This window comes from Takifugu flavidus, chromosome 4 (assembly GCF_003711565.1).
Source record: "Takifugu flavidus isolate HTHZ2018 chromosome 4, ASM371156v2, whole genome shotgun sequence".
Classification (NCBI taxonomy): domain Eukaryota; kingdom Metazoa; phylum Chordata; class Actinopteri; order Tetraodontiformes; family Tetraodontidae; genus Takifugu; species Takifugu flavidus.
The window spans coordinates 2,032,760-2,051,783 of record NC_079523.1 but is presented as its reverse complement, the minus strand read 5'-3'; the positions used below and the strand labels follow the sequence as shown (position 1 = coordinate 2,051,783).

Genomic DNA, 19,024 nt, shown 5'->3' with positions numbered 1-19,024 from the left:
TGGCTTCAAACGTGCGTTGCAGGTGTCTGGTGTGAAACTGTGCCACATCTCTGTATGTGTTTTGCTCCTCTGCTTGGCACTGGAATCGTGGGATTATTTTAATTATTACTTCTTCACACAATCCTGTTTTTTTTCTCAGTTTTCAGCAGCAGAAAAATGGATTCAGAGAAGTTTCGTGCTAGTGTTTCATTTTATCCCCGAGAAAGAGATAATGAAAATCATCAGACACACACTCGCAGTTCTGATAATTAAAATTAAATATAGGATATATTCAGAAACAGTTGTGCTGCTGCATCACTCAACTCGTCAGCCTTCCACTGAGCTAACGGGCCCTACAGCCAGGCAGAAAAGCCACCATATCCTACCTGGGCAGACATATTTAGAGCAATCAATTTTTCCTATGACACAGAGATGATGAGGTGAGATCAGAAAGCTTCAGGTGAGCTTGGAGCAAAGTGATATAGCAGCTGATTTTATCTTCCGCTCCTAAAGTCTCTGATAAACTGCCTAATCCATCAAACATCTAATTGCTCCAAACACAGTTTTCGCTCCCGACGAGCATATCATGAGTGCAGGTACATAACTTTAATTTAATCTCCGACCCCTCTGACACTGAAAGTCAAACTGTTCTGACTCTGCTGACGAGACCTTTAATAATAAAATTTTCAGAATGCTGAGTATTGGGAATACAGAAAAAGTAATCAATTAAAATGACCTGCTCTAATAAAACCGTAGAGTCTATTTCAGTGTCATGGAAAACGGTCTTTCACTTTCTCCTTTGTCACTTATCTGAACGATTCCTCATGAATTCTTCCCTTTGCTCAGGGTGACCATTGAAACCCACAAAATTAGAGCCGTCCACTGATTAAACTTTCAGGTTTTCAATGTGAAAACTTTATTAGGTCTTAATATCATCTCATAGAGATATCATTGTATTAATACAATGGTATTACAGCACTGAAATAACAATTACAGATCCAGATAAGCAGCAGAAGCACATTGTTAAGGAATAAGATATTCAAGAAACATTTTTAGAGTCTTCAGCCAACTATATCTATATATATCTAGATCTATAGATATAGATATAGTTTCTGAAAATGTGGGTAACAAACACTAAAACTCAGAAAACAAAAGATAACACACAGATAATCAGCAGGGGTAAACTTTTAGCTTTTAGCAGCACACAAAAAAGTGTTAGCATTTTTTCATAATCATCCGCTATATCAAACTTTAATTCGCATGTGTGTGAATGACGGGTTGTACGTCACGACATAGAGGCAGCAAACAATGTGAAATAAAATCGGCGCAAAAAGAACAACCAATCAACATGATACACAAGGTTTTATATTCTATTTCATAGTGACTCGGATTTCCCAAATATCTATTTTCACATCAATTGCTGAACCTCTTTGTTTTTTTGCTTTTTTTTTTTTAAGTTATGAATAATCCCATAAAATACAACTTCAAATAAAAGAAATGACATTCTATGGGTTCTTAGCTCACTCACTGGCAAAGGCAGTACAATCAGTATGGACTAAAAACAGGTTACAGTGGATTTAAAGGATATAAATTTGATAAGGCAAAGCAAGTTTGTCACACATCACTGAGGAAATCATCTCCACATCTGTTACAAACAACACAGCAAATCCAAGTGATCCTGCTAAATGTTGTAAATGTCTTGTAAGATGGAAACACAGAACAACACCAGCTGTCTTTAATGCGAGGGAGGAGGAGGATTTGAAGCGTCAATCCTGATTTATTCCGAGATTTATGAACAATATACGCGAGTCATGTGAACAACTGCACAAACATAACCGGTAAAAAAAAAGCCTCCGGTCTCATCTTCTTCTCAGGGGGACCTGTAGGTCACCTCCTGAGGAGGGCGGCCACTGCTTCGCTGCATGGAGAATTGAGAAGTGTTTGCTGCTGGTGGTCGCCTTGACATAAAAACATGCGTCATTGAAGATGGTACCGACAGACAAATTGACCAGTTTAACTGCTGCTTGATGGTCAGCATGTGGAACAATTTGCTAGCAAAGAGGCTGTCCACAGTGAGGCAGCAGGGCTGCTGCGTTTAAGGATAAATGGCAAATGTTTTCAGCGGGAGGGTGTCTCTCGGAGACGCCGCTCAAGTTAACATCGGGCGGGGCTGTCGCCGCCTTCGACGTTGTTACCATGCCAACGTGTTAGTTGTTTTGTCAGGCTGTGCCAAATTGGTGAATAACTGAGTAACAAAATTGCTTTCTCTTTGGGCAATTTGTCCTTGGGATTTTGATCTGGGAGAAAATCCTTTTTCCAGCTTTTGTGACTTCAGGGACACGTGAAGTCATCTCACCAGCACCTTGTAGCCACGCCCACTGCTAGCTTCAGATAATACGACAAAATGCAGAAAGACTACAGCGGATCTGCGCCCCAGTTTTGATTGTCAGTGTAACTCATGACTGCTGGAGCAGCTCTAAAGCTGCAACGGCATCACCGGCGGAAGGAAACGCGACGTGTGCACACAGCATACGTAATAGCAGGTGCCACCAAATCATCTGGAACATGCACGAGGCATTACAAATGGAGAAATTGCTTGGGTATGCAACAGCTGCGATGAAAAAAGATCAAACATTCAGGACAGCAGTGGTTCTGCCACAGTGCCAGGCGCCGAATTAAATAAGTGTATGAACATGCAAAATGGCCTTGGGCATTACTCGGCTGTCTTCCAAAGGCTGTCCGATCGGCCACAGCAAACATGAGAGCGTCTCATTTTGTTTTAGCCTTATGTGAGTATTCCCAGCACACATCTGTTCTATGTAAAACAGCTGCCATGCTACTGTTGTTTTCCCATCAAAAACCCTACAAAACAATGTATTAATTATTAACCATCCACTATTCTTGTATATAACAACATTTTACTCAATTGCGGCAGCCCATTGGTGAAATATTGTTGGCTGTTATAAATCCATGCTGTTCTTCAGCGGGTCGATACATTATTGTTGTCGGCTTCAGCGGAGGGTGGAAGCTGAAGGAAACACACTTATTGAAAAGTAAAACCGAAGAGGCCTCTGGTGTTTAATTATCTGCTTGGTTTTTAAAGGTCAGTTGTGATCCTCGGATGTAAACAGAAAAATAATTCTTTTAAATCAGGATGGACGCTTGAAATCTAAATAATGAGAATCGGGTCTACGTGCCGCACGGGCAGTTCAATGTCACTGCAGGTTTATAAATGACCTGGAAATTGAGGCAAGAAAGATGGAAACAGACAGACGGGAAGGGAGGCTACAACATCGACCTGAATGTTTTCAAACTATGAGTAACAGTCTGGATTTGTGGGCATTTGACAACCTGGCAGAATGTTCTCATTATGCGGTTTTGGTATGCAAACAAGGAGTTGAAAAACAGTTGGCTGCTTAATCTCCATTCATTCTGATGTCCAGAGCTTGTTATAAAGGCATCTGAAGCTACAAAACTAACATAGAAAATACAAAAAACATCATAAAATGGCAAGTCTTCAGTGGAACTGGACAGGCATATCCTTCTGAGTTAAGACCTGTGAAGAAAAGCAATAAATTACTGGTTTCCACAGTAGAAATGTATTCAAATTTAAAAAAACTGTTATAATTGACTTTATTTATATTTTTGGATGGAAAAGCAGGTTAGACCTTGATGACTTAAAGTCTTAATTTTAAGAAAGCTATTTTTAAAGATTTCCCACAATGGGTGGCAATTCTTTTTCCCATATCTTCTTCCCAGAAGTCTGTCTGGGCCTTTGTCAAATTTCTCCGAGGATTCTCTTGTTCAAGCTCCAAAAATGCTGATAAACAGTATCAGTCGCACGTGGGATTAGCTAAACAACACATCTGCATAATTCCAGCTCCAATCACGTACATGCAGAGTGTTGGGAACTTACTTGACATCTTTGGTATGCGGACGGGACCGCCGCTGCTGCCCTCGCCCCCTTCACTCAGGGCTTTGATCTCAATGAGGTAGTTGTCTCCAGTGGGGATTTGAAGCTCCACACTGGTTTTATTGGTCTCCAGCACAGAAGTCATGCCGTTCCAGGCCTGACGATACACAACCTGCAGGGGAAGGTGGGCAAACATGTAGTCTGTTGAAAACAGGGTCCCAAAAGGGCAGACGAGTGTGTGAATGTGCTTTCTGTCCTGCTTTTTGTTTACAGCTGGGTTATTGAATTCTAAGTGTCTCGGGAGGTTGCTGGTGTGGCCCAGCACAAAGTGGAGAGGCTTTTACAAACAGGATCTGTGGCATCTTTGTCACACATCGGTTGAAACGTTGGTCAGTGTGGCTTTTCAAAGTAAAAGGAACGCGATTAAATGCCGTATCGCTAGAAAGGAGCTAAATTTCTCCAGCATCCTGACAGCGTTCTTTTTATCAACCGGAACAGATCTTTTAATTTTGGAAGGCCAGACAGGGCCAGCCCATAATAACACCGGAGTGGCGAGGTCTATCTTTCCCCGGCAGAGAGAAACTCATTTATTTGGTATGACAGGTGCTGAGGGCCTCATTGTTCCCCCAGCTCTGGTGCTTCTGTTATCACACTGACAAACTCACCTTGTATCCTGTCACCTCGGACTCATTCTCCATCGTCTTGACATGTTCCCAGTTCAGAAAGATCTTAGAGTTGGTTAGTTTCCACTCAATGTTCTCCGGAGGCCGATTCGGAGCTGCAGAACAAGCAATTATGCAAATAATGCGAGAACGTCATTGAGAGGGTTGTGTACGGTAACAGTCGCTCACGATTGGACCTTTTGGCATCATCAACCTGCTCCTGGGATGGACGTCGGTCAAACCGGGCTCTTCCTTGACTAATTTTAGACTTTTTTATCCAGTCAGAACTGCCAGAATTCCACATATTGGCTGTGAAATTCTACAAACAGGGACCGGTTCTGTCCAAAAAGACTTCAAACTGAACATTTCATAACTGTAGCATAAAATCTAACGTCAATCCGTCCAAAGAGTGGCGGCATTTTCACTGCCCCTGGGTGGGTGGGTGGGTGGACCTACGTGGTTTTTTTGTGGTGACGATGAAGGCGGCACTGCCGGGTCCGAACCCAGCACTGTTTTGGGCTCTGACTGAGATCTGATAGGCCGTGTTTGCCTTCAAGCCAGAGAGCAGAGCGGTGGTGGCGCTGATAATCCTCACTCTCCCTGCTTCACTCGGCCGAGATCCGTCCTCCCAAAACAGAATCTGGGAACAAAGACAAGCAGGTTACTGCGGGTTGGGGGGAGTTAAACCCGGATGACTCCGAAGAATCTTTACTACTAAACAATATAGGATATTTTTCAGGTTTTGTGTATAATTACTCTTTATTGTTTAGATGAATCTACATAAGTTGATACTGAGACGCTGATTCTGACACAATATGGGTGCAGTTTATGATAATGAGTGATGGATCGTCTGGTTAAAGCATCACTGATAATGAAAGAGGGGAGGAGTTGTCAGGAGTTTGTGAGAATCTGCATTCATAATGGGATCTTTTATGACCCATAAGGCAGGGACAGCAGTCAGGGAAATGTCAAACAGATGGTTTGAGAGTAGCTACTTTTTCATCTGGTTTTCAGGGATCCTGGTAAGGCAAAGGCTGATGTGTGACGGGCCTGGAGTTGCTGATAACAGATGGATCCGGGGTGTTTTCTTAATTCTCCATCAGCATTTTAATTACAGCAGTTTTACCAGAAGAGACTGGGCAGAGGGAGTTCTTTTAACAGCACTCCTTTTAATGAGAGGCACCCAAATGCAGCAAAGATGGACGACGAGGGTGCGGCCATACGGCCAAACCACACCAGAGGTCCAGGCTGGACGTCCCAAGCAGAAGCTCCTTTATTCAGCACCTATATTGATTAAAGTTTGCATTCAGAGAGTGATAAGATAAGATAAGAAATATATTCTTTATGCTCTCTGAGATGCAATTCTTGCTGTTTACAAATGCGATGCATCAAAGAATCAGTGTCATGTATCTTTGTTGGCCATCTGGCCTGCAGGGAGGTTTTAATACAGTCGCCTCACAGATTTATTTAAGGAACCTTTTGTGTGAGAAGATGGTGGTATCTGTTTTCTGTGCCGTATCCACAGAAAATAACGTTTGGTAATATCCCATATTAGCATACACCGCAAAGCGTGCTGTTCCTGAGATTAGCATGGGGAACGTGACTTATAATAAAGCCGAACAATGTGGCAATTGTGACTCGAATTCAACAAGCAGAAATACATGTCCTGAAAACTGGCTTATGGGGGTTGATTTGGGTGACTGGCTGAGTTTCTGCCCCACATACAACCAACACATTGGAACACTAACAAATTGTAAATACAGATGTATGTATAAAATTCCAACATGGTTCCATATGTGGTTCTACAAGTCCAGTCAAGTTGTGGAACCTTCTCAGAGCAGAACGTACTATCCACAATGTAAACTCTCTGAGATTTAGAAAAGAATTTTAGACCGTTATGTATCACGCTTTATATTTTGGTTTAAAATAACTTCTCAATCTAGCACTGAGCCTGGGAATAAGCAAGTAGTAGAAGATCCCAGGTCAGGTTACACTGAACTATCTAAATATCTATATTTCACCATAGTTTGGAGATTAACACTTCCTCCTGAACCTGTGCTGAAGCACCGTAATATCAGAAATATGGTTTCATACCTCGTATGCGAGGATCTTTCCTCTGCTGGAGCCGGGGGGAATTCGTTTCCAGTGCACTTCGATCTCCGAGGCCGATGCAGCTCGTGCCCATACGCTCGATGGCGCCTCAGAGGGCTCTAAATATGATTGATCGTTACATTATTGCATACGGTACGTCTGCGCAGGAGAGTGAAAGGACTTTTTGAACTGGAAAGATCGGGCGCTTTACCTTCCTCTGCAGAGAAGACTCTGACCACGTGGCTGAACTGACCTTCCCCGTTGCTGTTGTAGACGCCCACTTTCACTTCAAACTGAGTCAGAGGTGCAATGTTGTCATCTTTGTAAATATACCTGGACGCCTCAGGTGACGCCACAACTGTCTGGATCCAAGTGCTGCTGCCAACCGGGCGGAACGCCACGACGTAGCCGAAGTCCTCGCCGCCCTGGTGTTCCTCCGAAACTGGCTGAGTGCACAAAACCACACCGCTGACCTCAAACAACAGAAATCTCTTTATTAAATCTATTTTCAAGAAAATGTCAAACAGAAAATGGATCCAAACAAAAGAAAGTGTGTGTACACGTGGCACGAGTGCGATGGGTTCTCTGCCTTCTCTGGAGTCACACTCTGTGAACCTGGTCTATATAGAAAAGGGTTGGTATATTTATTCTTGCATAGATTATATACATTTTGTTGGACTTTTAGGGGGGAAAAGAGAAAATTAAGTCTCAAATAAGCAGTTTTAGGGTCCAGTAAATTCTCTAACGCATTTGCAAATATGAATAACAAGTGGAAATTAGGTAAACTCATTTTTTTGTGGTTTATTTTACAATGTACTTGGTAAAACCGTCTGTTTCTATTGCGTGGCTGCAGGAGATGACCTTCAACGGCTGAAAAGGCATCATCACCTCAGTCAAGAGTCAACAGAATTTTCACAGCAGAAGCGTCTCTGGAGCAGCAGGCGACGCATCAGAAACGCCCTGATTTAATTAGAAACCTTCTCACACGAGTCACAGCAAATCTGCCACAACTCCCTTCACGCCAGCGGATGCATCTCCCACTGAAAACCCACTCAAAAGAAAAGCTTGTGGCCTTCTTACCTCCCACGTGATAACGAGTTCTCCTCGAGCTCCCCCGCCGCCACTCACGCTGACAGGTGCAACCTTGGGAACTAAACAGGAACAATAGTAACTCAATTGTCACTTGATTTGCACTGTCTCCAGCAGCCACGGGGGCGTCCATTAAACCACACATTTGCAAATAAGACGCTCACAGATGCCGGAGCTCCATTTTATTTGGAAGATGGACTTATCGAGCCGTAATGGAATTAACATTCTTTTGACAGTTCTCTTAAGCTTCAGCCAAAAAGACTGAATCACTCAGTTTAGCACTTCAAAAACAGACATTCAGGTTTTAGGGTCTAGGTCACTGCAAAAACAGAAAATCAATGACTGAAGACTCAGAATCCTCACACAGGTCAAAATGGCTCAACATGTATTCATGAATTTACCATGAAATCAATCAACAGATTTGAAGCATCAATAGAAGCCAAGTAAATAATGAAATAAATGCGGGAATGTGGGTGTGATTGAATCAGCATTAGCAGAAAGGCCAAAATCAAAGAGTACCTGCAGCTTTGGTTCGGATCTGTTTGGTGCGCGTGCTGGGTTCTCCCACACCAACGCTGTTGATTGCCACCACCCTGAACTCATAATCCACCCAGGGGTTCAAACCCTTGACTGTTGCGTGCATCATCTGTCCAGGCACAGAATCAGGAACTAGAATTAAAGAATTTAGAATTGTGATGCATGTTTTGTTTTCTTCTGAGCCACATTTTAGTCACTATCTTGGCCCAAAGATGGTCAGGAAGGACTAAGGTTCCCCCCTTTCTGCTCAGTCCAAGGTCGACTGATGGTACCAATGTCGCATTTTCCAATTTGAAACCAGTGCATTCGAGTGAAATTCCTCCTCAACAGTGCAAATATAATAGCAAAGCGTGTGCAAGAAATGCTGCAGCATGTGGGAAACATATGCACATGCTGTTTAAATTTAGGAGGTGATGCTTGTGAGTGGGCCTGATGCAGAATCCACCAGCTAACGCTTTATAAAGGTGGAGGGAAGATAATATCAATGATATAATCTATGATAAGAAGGCATTTTGCCACTGGCATTATCACCTAAAGGATATGGGTTTGAGATGAACAACCAGATAACATGTGGTTCAAGAGCTGAAATAAATTCACAGGCAAGTGGACCCTGACAGTGGCCCCTAAAGCTTGGCCAGAGGGGAGGGGGGGTAAGCAGCTTGGGAGTGGGACATGAGGAAGATTTGGGTGGGCCCAGCGTGTGAATCAGCCAGTAGAAGTGCTGTGTCATCAATCAGGCAGGGAGACAAAGAGAAACAAGTCTGGGGGGCTAATGGATGACACAATTCTGTCATTTTTGAAAATGCTGAGAGCTTTTGAAAGAAAAGCTGTTCTTAAAGGTAGTAGGAGAAGATTCCACGATGGGTTAGCGTGTTGGGATGCACTCACACACACTAATGACAAAATACAGCTGAGAGGTAAACGTGCACCACACAGAAAAGGGGGAGCGTTCCAGTATCAAAGAATTACTGCAGCAGAGTGTAGCCGTTACATCCAGTGGTCACCCAGACCTCTGAAATGCATTTTTAAAGAGAGAAACTGATAATAACAAATGCCAAAGTTAGCAGAATATTTGTGAGACCACAGTTTTAATCAGGTAGCCAAACACTTAAGACCTGCAACACTAAGTGCAAACAGATCAATAGAATAAATCAGTGGCGGTGCATCAGTTACCTGTTGCGACTGTCTGCCAGCCAATAGAGAAGGGCGTCCTGGCCTGCACCATGTACATGGTGACGGGGCTGTGGTTGTCAGGCCCGGAGCCCCAGGACAGTTGCACAGTTGAGTCAGTAATGTGAGTGACTGCCAAACCCTCTGGGGCACCAGGAGGTCCTGTGACAGCCAGAACAGGGTTGGAAGCCTGCATTAGCAACCCTTTAGTCCAGCATCACAAATCCAGATCCAAAAACAGGTGTTAAGTGGCTCAACCCAGTTAAAAACCCCTTCCAGGGTTAGCAGACCTGTAATTGATTCTACTGGGAGTGCCGCAGATCAATGCGCTGAATAGTATGGTTCACGTAGAGCCTAGATTAGACCAATGTGATTTAGTGGGCTCAGCCCAGTATGTTATGTCTCTATTAAATTACCTGTTTGTTTGTCAGGTCACTGAATTGGTACTTAAGGGATTTAGGGTGTCGGCTTTGGTGGCATTGGATGATAAAATTAAGGACTGAAAGACCCGACTGCTTTAACAATATTTGGTTTGGGATTGAAACCGCAATTAACCACAGACAGAAAGATTCAAGGAGAAGCTTAAAATCTAACCTGAGCTAGAAACAAACAAACGGACAACAACAGCCCCCTTTCCCTGCAAAGTAGAGCCTCTGTTCTTTTGTATTTGGTACAAAATTAGCTTTTTGATCATCGATGACAGAGAGTCAAAAGAATCCAAATAGAATAAGTGGCTGAGAACAAAAGCTTAAGTGCTCTGAAAATGTGTGTTGCTCTCGGCACGGCCTGCTCCACCATCAACAAACTAGCGTGGTGGCATTTCTCTGGCGTGAATGGAGGGAGAAAGACTCAAGCAAAGGATATTGGCTCTAATGTGTGGAAGCAGAATTTTGAAACTGCAAAAGGAATTGATTGCTTGCGTGTGTGTGTGTGTGTGTGTGTGTGTGTGTGTGTGCAAATCAAAAGCTCTCACATAAGAGAGGGATGATAAAAAGGTCAACGTGTAGTAGTTATATTTAGCTTGCTTGCCTTGCTGTTATTACATGTTATTACAATAATAACCAGGATCAGTCACCCACCTCGGACAGTTAACTCTGCTGCTGCTGAAACAGTGTCCACCTCAGTGTGGACCATACACACATACTTCCCAGAATGCTTTAGCTGGATGTTCCTCACCATCAGGTCACCTGCAAAGCCCTGATGAGGAAGCAAAGACGTTGAAGTTTAGCCGAAGCTGGAATTCCACCCTCAGAACGGGCCTGCTGACTCATCGTATTTGTTGAGACATTTTGGCAGAAGAGCAATTAAAAAAAGCAACTTTTGGGAGTTCTGATATCTTCTTTTTGACCTGTTGTTGAGCAAGATATCGGGTTTTTGTGGGAGTGCTTTGATACGTGGCTGCCTTACACATTTAATAAAAGAGAGGACTCCCCAAATATTTAGTCTTTCCAACTTTGCCAAGCAAAACCAAATTAAATACATAATAAATTGAAAAATCTACAAAACAGTTTCCTCTGAAATTGCTTTCAAGCGCACCCGCCTTAATAACCTCCCACAGTACAGTGTGGAAGCTCTGCCTCCCTCAGTTGGTGAGACTGTTTTAGACTTTCTAATATTAACATTCATGATGGTCTGTAAGAAGCAATCGAGTTAACAAAGTAATTAGATAAAGTCAACAGTATAGTTTCCATAGCTTACTTGAAAATACTTCTAATTAAATGTGAAAGTCTGAAAATAACCTTTGATAAGACTGAACCACAATTAATTTATATTCAACATGTTCTGCTGTAAAGTCACATTTTTCATTCCTTCACATTAGCTGAGCTTTGTTAGACACGTTGGCCCGACTCAGGTTTGTTGCAAAGGAAAAGAAATGTGAGCCTGAAATGTCATCGCGGATATTTACGGCTTATATGCTAAAAGATCCAACTTTCAAACTCAGAGGTACAGTGGCTCCAGAACTTGTGACGCCTGTTTTCATGTGTTGAGTCTCCAATGAGGTCACGGATACCTTTCCGATCATCTCAAAGTGCTCCTGCCTGCTGAAGTCTATCGCTTTCCCGTTGAAGAACCACTTAAATTTGGGATTCAGGGACGAATCGCTGGAGACCTCACAAGGCAGAACCAGGCTCTGTCCTGTGGTGACGTCCAAGCTCAGAGGAGGAACCGTAATCCTGGTGGGTTCTACGTTAAAAAACAGGAAACAAGAATCACATTCTGCTGTTTGTAGCCCTGGATCCAAACTGTAGCTGTCTAAAATTTCAATCTGCGGTAAAAATAGAATCATTTCCTTGACATCGCTGCAATTAAGCGAGCTTCAATCGTTTCAGTTAAGAACGTCTTTCTGACTAAAATATCGAAGGAATGTTTGAACACTGCAATCAGAAACATAAAGAAAAGAAGAACCACCTCCTCTCTCTCTCTTTCTCCCTGTCTCTCGCTCTGCAATCATCATTATTTTAAAACCCAAATCTGAAAACGCAAGAGCAGCTCTTTTCAAATTGAATGCCGGTGACAAAATATTCCCTCCACACAGCTACAGACGGCGGCGGTGAGCTTCACTCCGCTACATGAACAATTACTCACAGCTGACAAAAGCACGGATGACTTATATGTCTGTCAGGCTGGCAGGAACATAAAATGGTCGTATATTTCATTCTCTATTTCATGCTTGAGCTGGAATTTTTTTTTCCACCTTAACAAAAGTTTGATGCTCCCGGCCTGGAAGGCGCAGTATCCAGAACCTGAGAGAGAGAAATAAATACCTTTGACAACAAGTGTTCCAGTGCTGCTGGAGCTTCCAAAATGGTTTCTGGCCACGCAGGTGTACCGGCCGGCGTCGGCCTTGGAGATGTTGGTGATGCGTAGAGTCCCGTCGTCCATGATGGTCTGTCTGAGGAGATGCACATCAAAGATATTCTTGACAGATCTCCGACACTTCCTGAGTCTAAACACATCTAATGTGGGTTTAAAGGTGCTTTTTACCTGAGCAACATGACAGGACCAGAATAACCAACAGAAAAATACCAACAAATGTGGCAGCTGATGCCTCAAAAAACCAAAAGGTTGAGCTGAAGCAGAGCAGCCTTAAAGGCCACACTGTGGAGAGAGCAGCACGACGGAGCTGCAGCTTGAGTGGAATCTTTACCTGTGTCCTTATCGCCCTGCCTCACTCGGAGATAGCATCAAGCCGCTATCAGCCGTTTATGGAAAGTAATAACATGGCTGCATGCATACAGAAGATCTCGCTATAAAATATGTCAGACTGGTCTCACGGGCAGAATGAAGAGGCAGTCTGACAAGATTCTCTTGTACTTTAATATGTGCATTAATTCCAAGGTGACGAGGGTGCAATTTTAATATTTTAATATATTTCATGTTTCAAACAGATAGCAGTGTATTTCCACTGAATGGATACTTTCAATAATGGTGGCCTGGGGAAAAACAAATGCTACATTAACGGGAGGATTTGTTCACGTTGATGTAAACAGGTCGGACTCGTCTGACACAAAGATGCGAGCACCAGGCAGCACCAGGCAGGGATCCACCTGGATTTACTCCTAAATATTTATCCTCAGGAAAAAGCTCGGTGCTTTGACAAAGCCAATCCTGTCACCTCTGATGTTTCAAAAATTAGCTTTATTTTAAACGTCTCCATTCACTCATTCCTCTGCGTTCACCTCATCGGTCAAATAAACACACCGTCCACTAAATTTGCTGCTTCCATTCAATAACTTGTACAAGGACACTTAAACATCTAGGTTGTGAGGTGGATCTGTGCCGGAATAAGTCAGTGCAGCTACGCGCACGTCTCAACTGCACACTTCACGATGTGGATTGGTCCGCCTGCCTCCCTGACATCGGATAGAATGATTGTTTTTCTGCACAGGTTTTACGCCAGCAGCATCCAGCCAGATTCCTGCTCCACCTTCATCGCTCTGAGTGTCCTGAAGAGCTGTGAGAGTGTGGGGACGGTTCACTTTGGAGGTAAACCACGTTGTGCACTTCATCTTGTTCAGATACTTACACCTAGGACGGGGCAGGGGGCTATTTTTCAAGAAAAACTGACATCTATTTCTATTGTTTGGCTAAAAAAACCACCTGTTCGGGTGGAACACTTTCCAACAAAAGCTGCCGAGGCCCTTTGAGCAGCAGCACAAACACGGCGAAAGCGCGACCAGCGATGCAAACAAGCGCCTACCTCTCAGCGTCCATCAGCAACCCCCCCCCCCTCCACCAGGAGATCGCGGCCCTGGGCGACGCACGGGGGCGACACTCCAGGACCGCCTCGCCTCCTCTTTGAACCACTGTGGACTTCTTCACGGGTCGCAGGGTGAAGTCAGGCGGAGAGGCTGAGGAGCAGAGCGGAGCAACAGCTGTGCATCAGTGGAAAATGTCAAGTGCATCACAAGTAATTATGGGAGCTGTGTTTCACCACTAAATGGGCTCATTGTTTGAAAGAACTAAGGAAATGAGAAGCAAAGACAGGCGCTGCTGAAGAGCCACTTCAGCCAAGTTGTATTTATTCATGGAGGAAGCGCCTTTATTCTAGTAATTGCACAGTCTGTGTGCATCTTCTCCTCCATTGGCTGTGTGTGATGAAGGCCACATCATCTGCTTACCTACAACCTTGAGCTCAGCACTGGCATAGATGGACCCGTGTTCATTCTGTGCTACACACTGATACATCCCAGAATCCAACAGGCTGATCCTGGATATGGTCAGTTTTCCAGCGTCAATGCGGGCTCGACCCTGCGGATCGGGATTCATAAGATTAGATTTATTTTTTTAGCAATTGACTTTTTTCTACAATATTTATTGTCACTCGTATCTGTTTTTGGAGGGTAAACACCAAATTACTGATATGAAACCCAAAATACAGTTAATGATTTATCAAGGAGACCTCTGCAGCTTTTCTTCTTCTTTTTATTCTTGGTCTTCTTACCTCTGCAGTTAGCATCTGACCGTTCTTCAGCCATTTGTAAGTAGGCCTGGGATTTCCCATGGCTTTGCATTCCCACTGCAGACCGGCATCAATTGCTATATCAGCATCTCTCAGCGTATGAAGCCAGTGCAGATGTTCCACATCTGTAAACACACCAGTTCATTTGAATTCATGCAGAAAAAGGCCAAATGAATTGCCAAATATTTAGTCTTTCCAACTTTGCCAAGCAAAACCAAAATTAAATACATAATAAATTGAAAAATCTACAAAACAGTTTCCTCTGAAATTGCTTTCAAGCGCACCCGCCTTAATAAATTATTAGAAATTATTATATATACACATTATATGGCATAAGGTGGTCAAATCAGGATTGGGATTAATTCTGAGTAAATTCAAATATAGAATAAAGAGAATTCTGTATTAAAACACCTGAAGGAGAGGTGGAGAGTTATAGCTTCATACCACAAGCATTTTCAATTCAACATTTAATACTATGGTTGAAGGGGGGAAATCAAGAAATTGTTAATATTTAAAATGTGGCACTGGGGGAAGAATGAGGGCTCACTGTATCGAAGAGCAGATTAGGATTGTTCTTATTTTGTTCTGTCAAGCAGGAAATATATGAGAGACAGAGACTCTAACCTGTATATTAAACACCTTCAGGACAGACACGAGTAAGTGAACTGTGGGTTTAGATGATTCGCTGCATTCTTGTGAGGATCTTTCAAGCTTAAAAATTAAAATCTGGTAGAGTTAGTGAGGAAATGAGCTCAACGCGCCATCTGATCACGTTCTCCAGGACACGGAAAAGAAGATGTTTCTAAGAATCATGTATAAAACAGGTACGGGAGATATTTTCAGCTGCTTTTTCAGCGTTTGTACTTCAGGCGGGGGTCACAGGGGTGCTGGACTCACCCGTCCAGTGAGGGAGACCTCAGATACAAACCACAGTCACACATAAGACCCCTCCGTTGTGCACATTTTAATAATGCATCGAGCTTCATTTGTCATTCCGCAGCTCTAAACTTGTTCTGCTGGTTGTACAACACAACAGCCCACAGGGACGATTAAACCACCTCTAACCTTTGCTGTTAATTCATTTGTGTCTTGTTTTCTATTCACCAAACCAGTTCTAAACCGTCTGCTGAAGGAAAATTTTAGCATGACAAGAAAATAAATAAAACTGAAAACTTGGACAATGTGTATTTTCTATTGTTTAATATTCACATGAAATAAAGAAAACAAGGACAGAAAAATGAGCCGTGTCCCTCTGGCAGACAGCTGGACAGCTTCCCTGATGAATGTGTTTTTACTTCTGGCTAATTTCATGTGATGGCTGGTGTGTTCGTGCTCCATAAACTATATTTCAGGGTTTAAACTGTGAACCTGCTGGCGCCATACAGGGCGCAGTGACTGATGGGAGCTTTGATGCTTCATGATTTTGCTGAAAATAAGCTTTCAGTTGTAAACCATTGATTTCAAAAGTGAAGTCTGGTCACAGCTGTGCGACTGCCCCCCAATGACAGCTAAAAGGCATTTTAATCTGACAGTAAAGTAGCGCTACAATGAGTCCATTTCATTCTTTTTATGAGTGTGTGTCTTTTGCAGTAAAAACAAAAAACCTCAAGGAAAAAAATAATGAAGCTCATAATATAAAAGGCCATTAAAGCAAAATAAAATAAATAGATGAGACTGTACATGGTTCTTACTTTGGAACAGAAGTTGGCCTCTGGCAACGTTCCGTCCTCGGCTGTTTTCTGCCACACACTCATAAACACCGGCGTCCTCGGGCCGAAAATATGGAATTTCCAGAACACCAGCGGAGTGGTTGATTTTTATCTTGCCAGGGAGCGGATTTCCATCAGCTCTTCTCCATGAAATGGAAGGCACGGGGCTGCACAGGTGACACACAAAAGGTCACGCGGTCCTCTTTCCTGCAACAGCACGTCTGGCCACAAATCTGACCATGAAGAGCGAGTCCCCGCACTTACTTTCCTAAGGCAAAGCACTCCAGCTTTACTGATGATCCTTTAGAGACACGGAGGGCGTCAGGAAACTGCACCTCAATCTTGGGCTCGTATTCCCCCATCACTGCTGCATGAAGGATTAAAGACAAAGCAAATCAGTCAAAACGCCCAACGTGGACCCGCAGTGTCCCTAACCTCATTATGAAGGTAATGCAGTCGTGCCGTAGCTGGCACGGCGCTGGCACAGAGCAGGCGTGCATTTGGTGTACAACCGCGTTTGTCTTAACGGACGGATGAGTTTGGATTACATTTCTGCCTCAGCTCAAATCTGAAGGGTGGCGCAGGAGCGCTCGTGATTGGGTTTATTATGTGTGACAAGCCCCTTGCTGCGCTGCTGCCTGCGTGCATTTTTGTCAGCAGGGACGACGTTTGTGCTCATGTGAATATGTGCCTTCATGCAGATAGAGGCCGCTGCTTATGTACACGACTGGGATGCGGCGGGAGGGCGCAAAACATTCGCTCCTAATGCTGTGGAGCAACAGCGTCACGCTCAAGACAGGTAGCGCGTCTCCAAGGGCCGTCATGCACCCAGCCACGCGTGTCAGTTCAGAGCGCGCCGCCACCACAAGAGCAGCGGAGCCAGAGATGCACGCTTACCGTCCCTCCGCACCACCACCGGCGCCGGTGAGCTGAAAACCGTGGCGTTGGTCATCATGTTCCTGACCGCACATGTGTAGTTCCCCACGTCGGACGCCTCCACTTTGGCGATGTACAAGTCGCCTGTCCTCTGGGAGATAAAACGTCGGGCGTCCTGTTGCAAAAAGCTGCTCTGACCGTTGAAAACCCAAGAATATTTGATTTCTGGTAGGAAACAAAAAAGGCAGCTTGATTTTTCACCTTCAAAAGTCAAAACACGGGAGAGGATCCAAATGATTAGTTGCCGTGTTCAACTGACACTTGTCAAAACGGCGTGTGGAGAACTATGGCTTCATTATTGCCCCACCCCGCAGTGCACGTCTCCAACCTGAGCACCTCTTGTCTGAGCTCCTGCGCACCCATTAAAATGTGAATAAGCATAACATGAGATTCCACAGAGCCTGGTGTGATAGTCCACAAATGGTGGGTGTTGATACGCTGGACTCCACCCAAGCACAGAACCCTGCTTTCACTTTTCACAGCACAGACAGCTTCTTTATTTTCTGTCTGTTGTGATATTTTACAACCTCTGTTTCTTTTCTATTTTTCAGAAGATGGTTGCCTTTGTCTTATTACAGATAATGATTAATAATCTGTAACAGACTGTCAGAGTGGCTGAGTGAAAGATTGAGATGTCTGCAGGAGCTACAGAGTGAAGGTTTGACTGGCTAATGCTGGAACGTCCCCCACTTTAGGGGAAGCAGTGAATTGGAATCATTACTGGGGAAATCAGGGCCAAAGCTGCCAGCCCGTTAACGATCAGGGACTAAACGAACAGTAACCTGAACCCTCGCAGGAATATTATCACATAGATTTTCATAGTCAATAGGGCTCTTTTAGCCATGCTTAAATACGGGGCAATAACATAGCTTTAGCATCATCTGAATCTAGTGGAAGTATAATAAAAAAAACACTGTCTTGCACAATTTTTCAATTTTAAAACACCTCAAGCTAGCGCTATCATGTAGAGCTAATCCCATCAAATGCATGACTGTGCCCTGTTTAAACGTAAAGAAACGGAGGCTTTTAAAGACAGGAGGGAGGGAAAGCTGCAGGGCAAATTGCTAAAGTGTTGAATCCCAGGCGATTGCAGGATTCAACTGGCAACAAGGAGCAGAGAGGAGTCTGGGGCGCTAGCGTGAAATTGTGCTGGTGGACACCCAAAGGCTGCAGGAGTGCAGGCCACTTTGAGGGTCTGTTAATCAGCAACACACAGACGCGCGGGCCAACTCTCCACGCGGTCAGAGGATAAACGCTCCTTCGGCCACACCAAGAGCTTTTATTACCCAAAGATAACCTGTCCACACTGGGGGGGAGACGTGGGGAAGTTGAGTTAAGGCATTGGAGACTTTATGGATGCAGGATGGACACAGATCAGGCAGGTGAGGAAAATGAACTTCAGGTTAGGAAGTGTGAGGGTAGACATAACGATGCGAGCAAAAAGAAAAAAGACAGAAAGGAAGGAAGTGTTGATTTTCTGACCACTATGGAGATGCAGGGCGAGAAATACGGTGGAAGCGAGTTCCAGAGGAAGAGCAACAAAAGGAGGTGGGCAGGCAGAAAAACAAAAGAGCGAGTGCAGAGGGAGGAAAGGAAGCAGTGTGAGGAACAATAAAGACTGCTGAGACAAGCAAGAGATTGTGAGGAGCAGAGGAGCCAGAATAAAAGAGCGTACCTCCATAATGGAGGGGAGGGCCACAGAGCAGAACCACGGCTTGGCCCTCCCGCACTGACACTGTGTTCCGTGGCTTCCCGCTGAAGTTCTCCAAAACTGTTGAATATATAATAATCACTTTTTAAGCCTTTAACACCTTTAATGACTTTAGTGACTTCATCAGGCGAGGACATTTCCAACATTAAAACCCGAGAGGTCCCTCCTAATCTCGATGCAGGGGAGCATACTGAAGGTGCACGGGAGGGTTCGCTCATCAGCCCGGCCTCTCATATCACTTTCACCTTTAATGAAGCGTGCCGC

General features: G+C 44.0%; 2 protein-coding genes across 3 annotated transcripts in view; both read right to left on the bottom strand.

The window, feature by feature from the left end:
- The window catches only part of LOC130524644 (bactericidal permeability-increasing protein-like), a 166,954-nt gene extending 154,432 nt beyond the window's left edge, over window positions 1–12,522 (bottom strand). The window contains exon 1 of the mRNA XM_057030947.1: window positions 12,513–12,522. The gene's annotated coding sequence lies outside the window, so the exon portion shown is untranslated. The remainder of the gene's footprint in view (window positions 1–12,512) is intronic.
- LOC130524640 (contactin-4) overlaps window positions 866–19,024 on the bottom strand; it is a 48,062-nt gene continuing 29,903 nt past the window's right edge. The window contains exons 5-24 of one of the 2 annotated variants that reach the window (XM_057030937.1): window positions 18,725–18,820; window positions 17,011–17,214; window positions 16,378–16,480; window positions 16,096–16,280; window positions 14,387–14,529; window positions 14,064–14,193; window positions 13,643–13,793; window positions 12,207–12,334; window positions 11,453–11,625; window positions 10,521–10,638; window positions 9,445–9,603; window positions 8,254–8,403; window positions 7,726–7,796; window positions 6,979–7,091; window positions 6,857–6,909; window positions 6,649–6,764; window positions 5,011–5,194; window positions 4,558–4,670; window positions 3,896–4,064; window positions 866–3,535 (exon numbers count right to left, since the gene is read on the bottom strand). In XM_057030937.1, coding sequence (XP_056886917.1) covers window positions 3,447–3,535; window positions 3,896–4,064; window positions 4,558–4,670; window positions 5,011–5,194; window positions 6,649–6,764; window positions 6,857–6,909; window positions 6,979–7,091; window positions 7,726–7,796; window positions 8,254–8,403; window positions 9,445–9,603; window positions 10,521–10,638; window positions 11,453–11,625; window positions 12,207–12,334; window positions 13,643–13,793; window positions 14,064–14,193; window positions 14,387–14,529; window positions 16,096–16,280; window positions 16,378–16,480; window positions 17,011–17,214; window positions 18,725–18,820 — 2,648 coding nt within the window. In that variant the 3' untranslated portion in view covers window positions 866–3,446. Of the gene's footprint in view, window positions 3,536–3,895; window positions 4,065–4,557; window positions 4,671–5,010; window positions 5,195–6,648; window positions 6,765–6,856; window positions 7,092–7,725; window positions 7,797–8,253; window positions 8,404–9,444; window positions 9,604–10,520; window positions 10,639–11,452; window positions 11,626–12,206; window positions 12,335–13,642; window positions 13,794–14,063; window positions 14,194–14,386; window positions 14,530–16,095; window positions 16,281–16,377; window positions 16,481–17,010; window positions 17,215–18,724; window positions 18,821–19,024 lie in introns of both variants that reach the window. The other variant, XM_057030936.1, reaches the window with a different exon arrangement.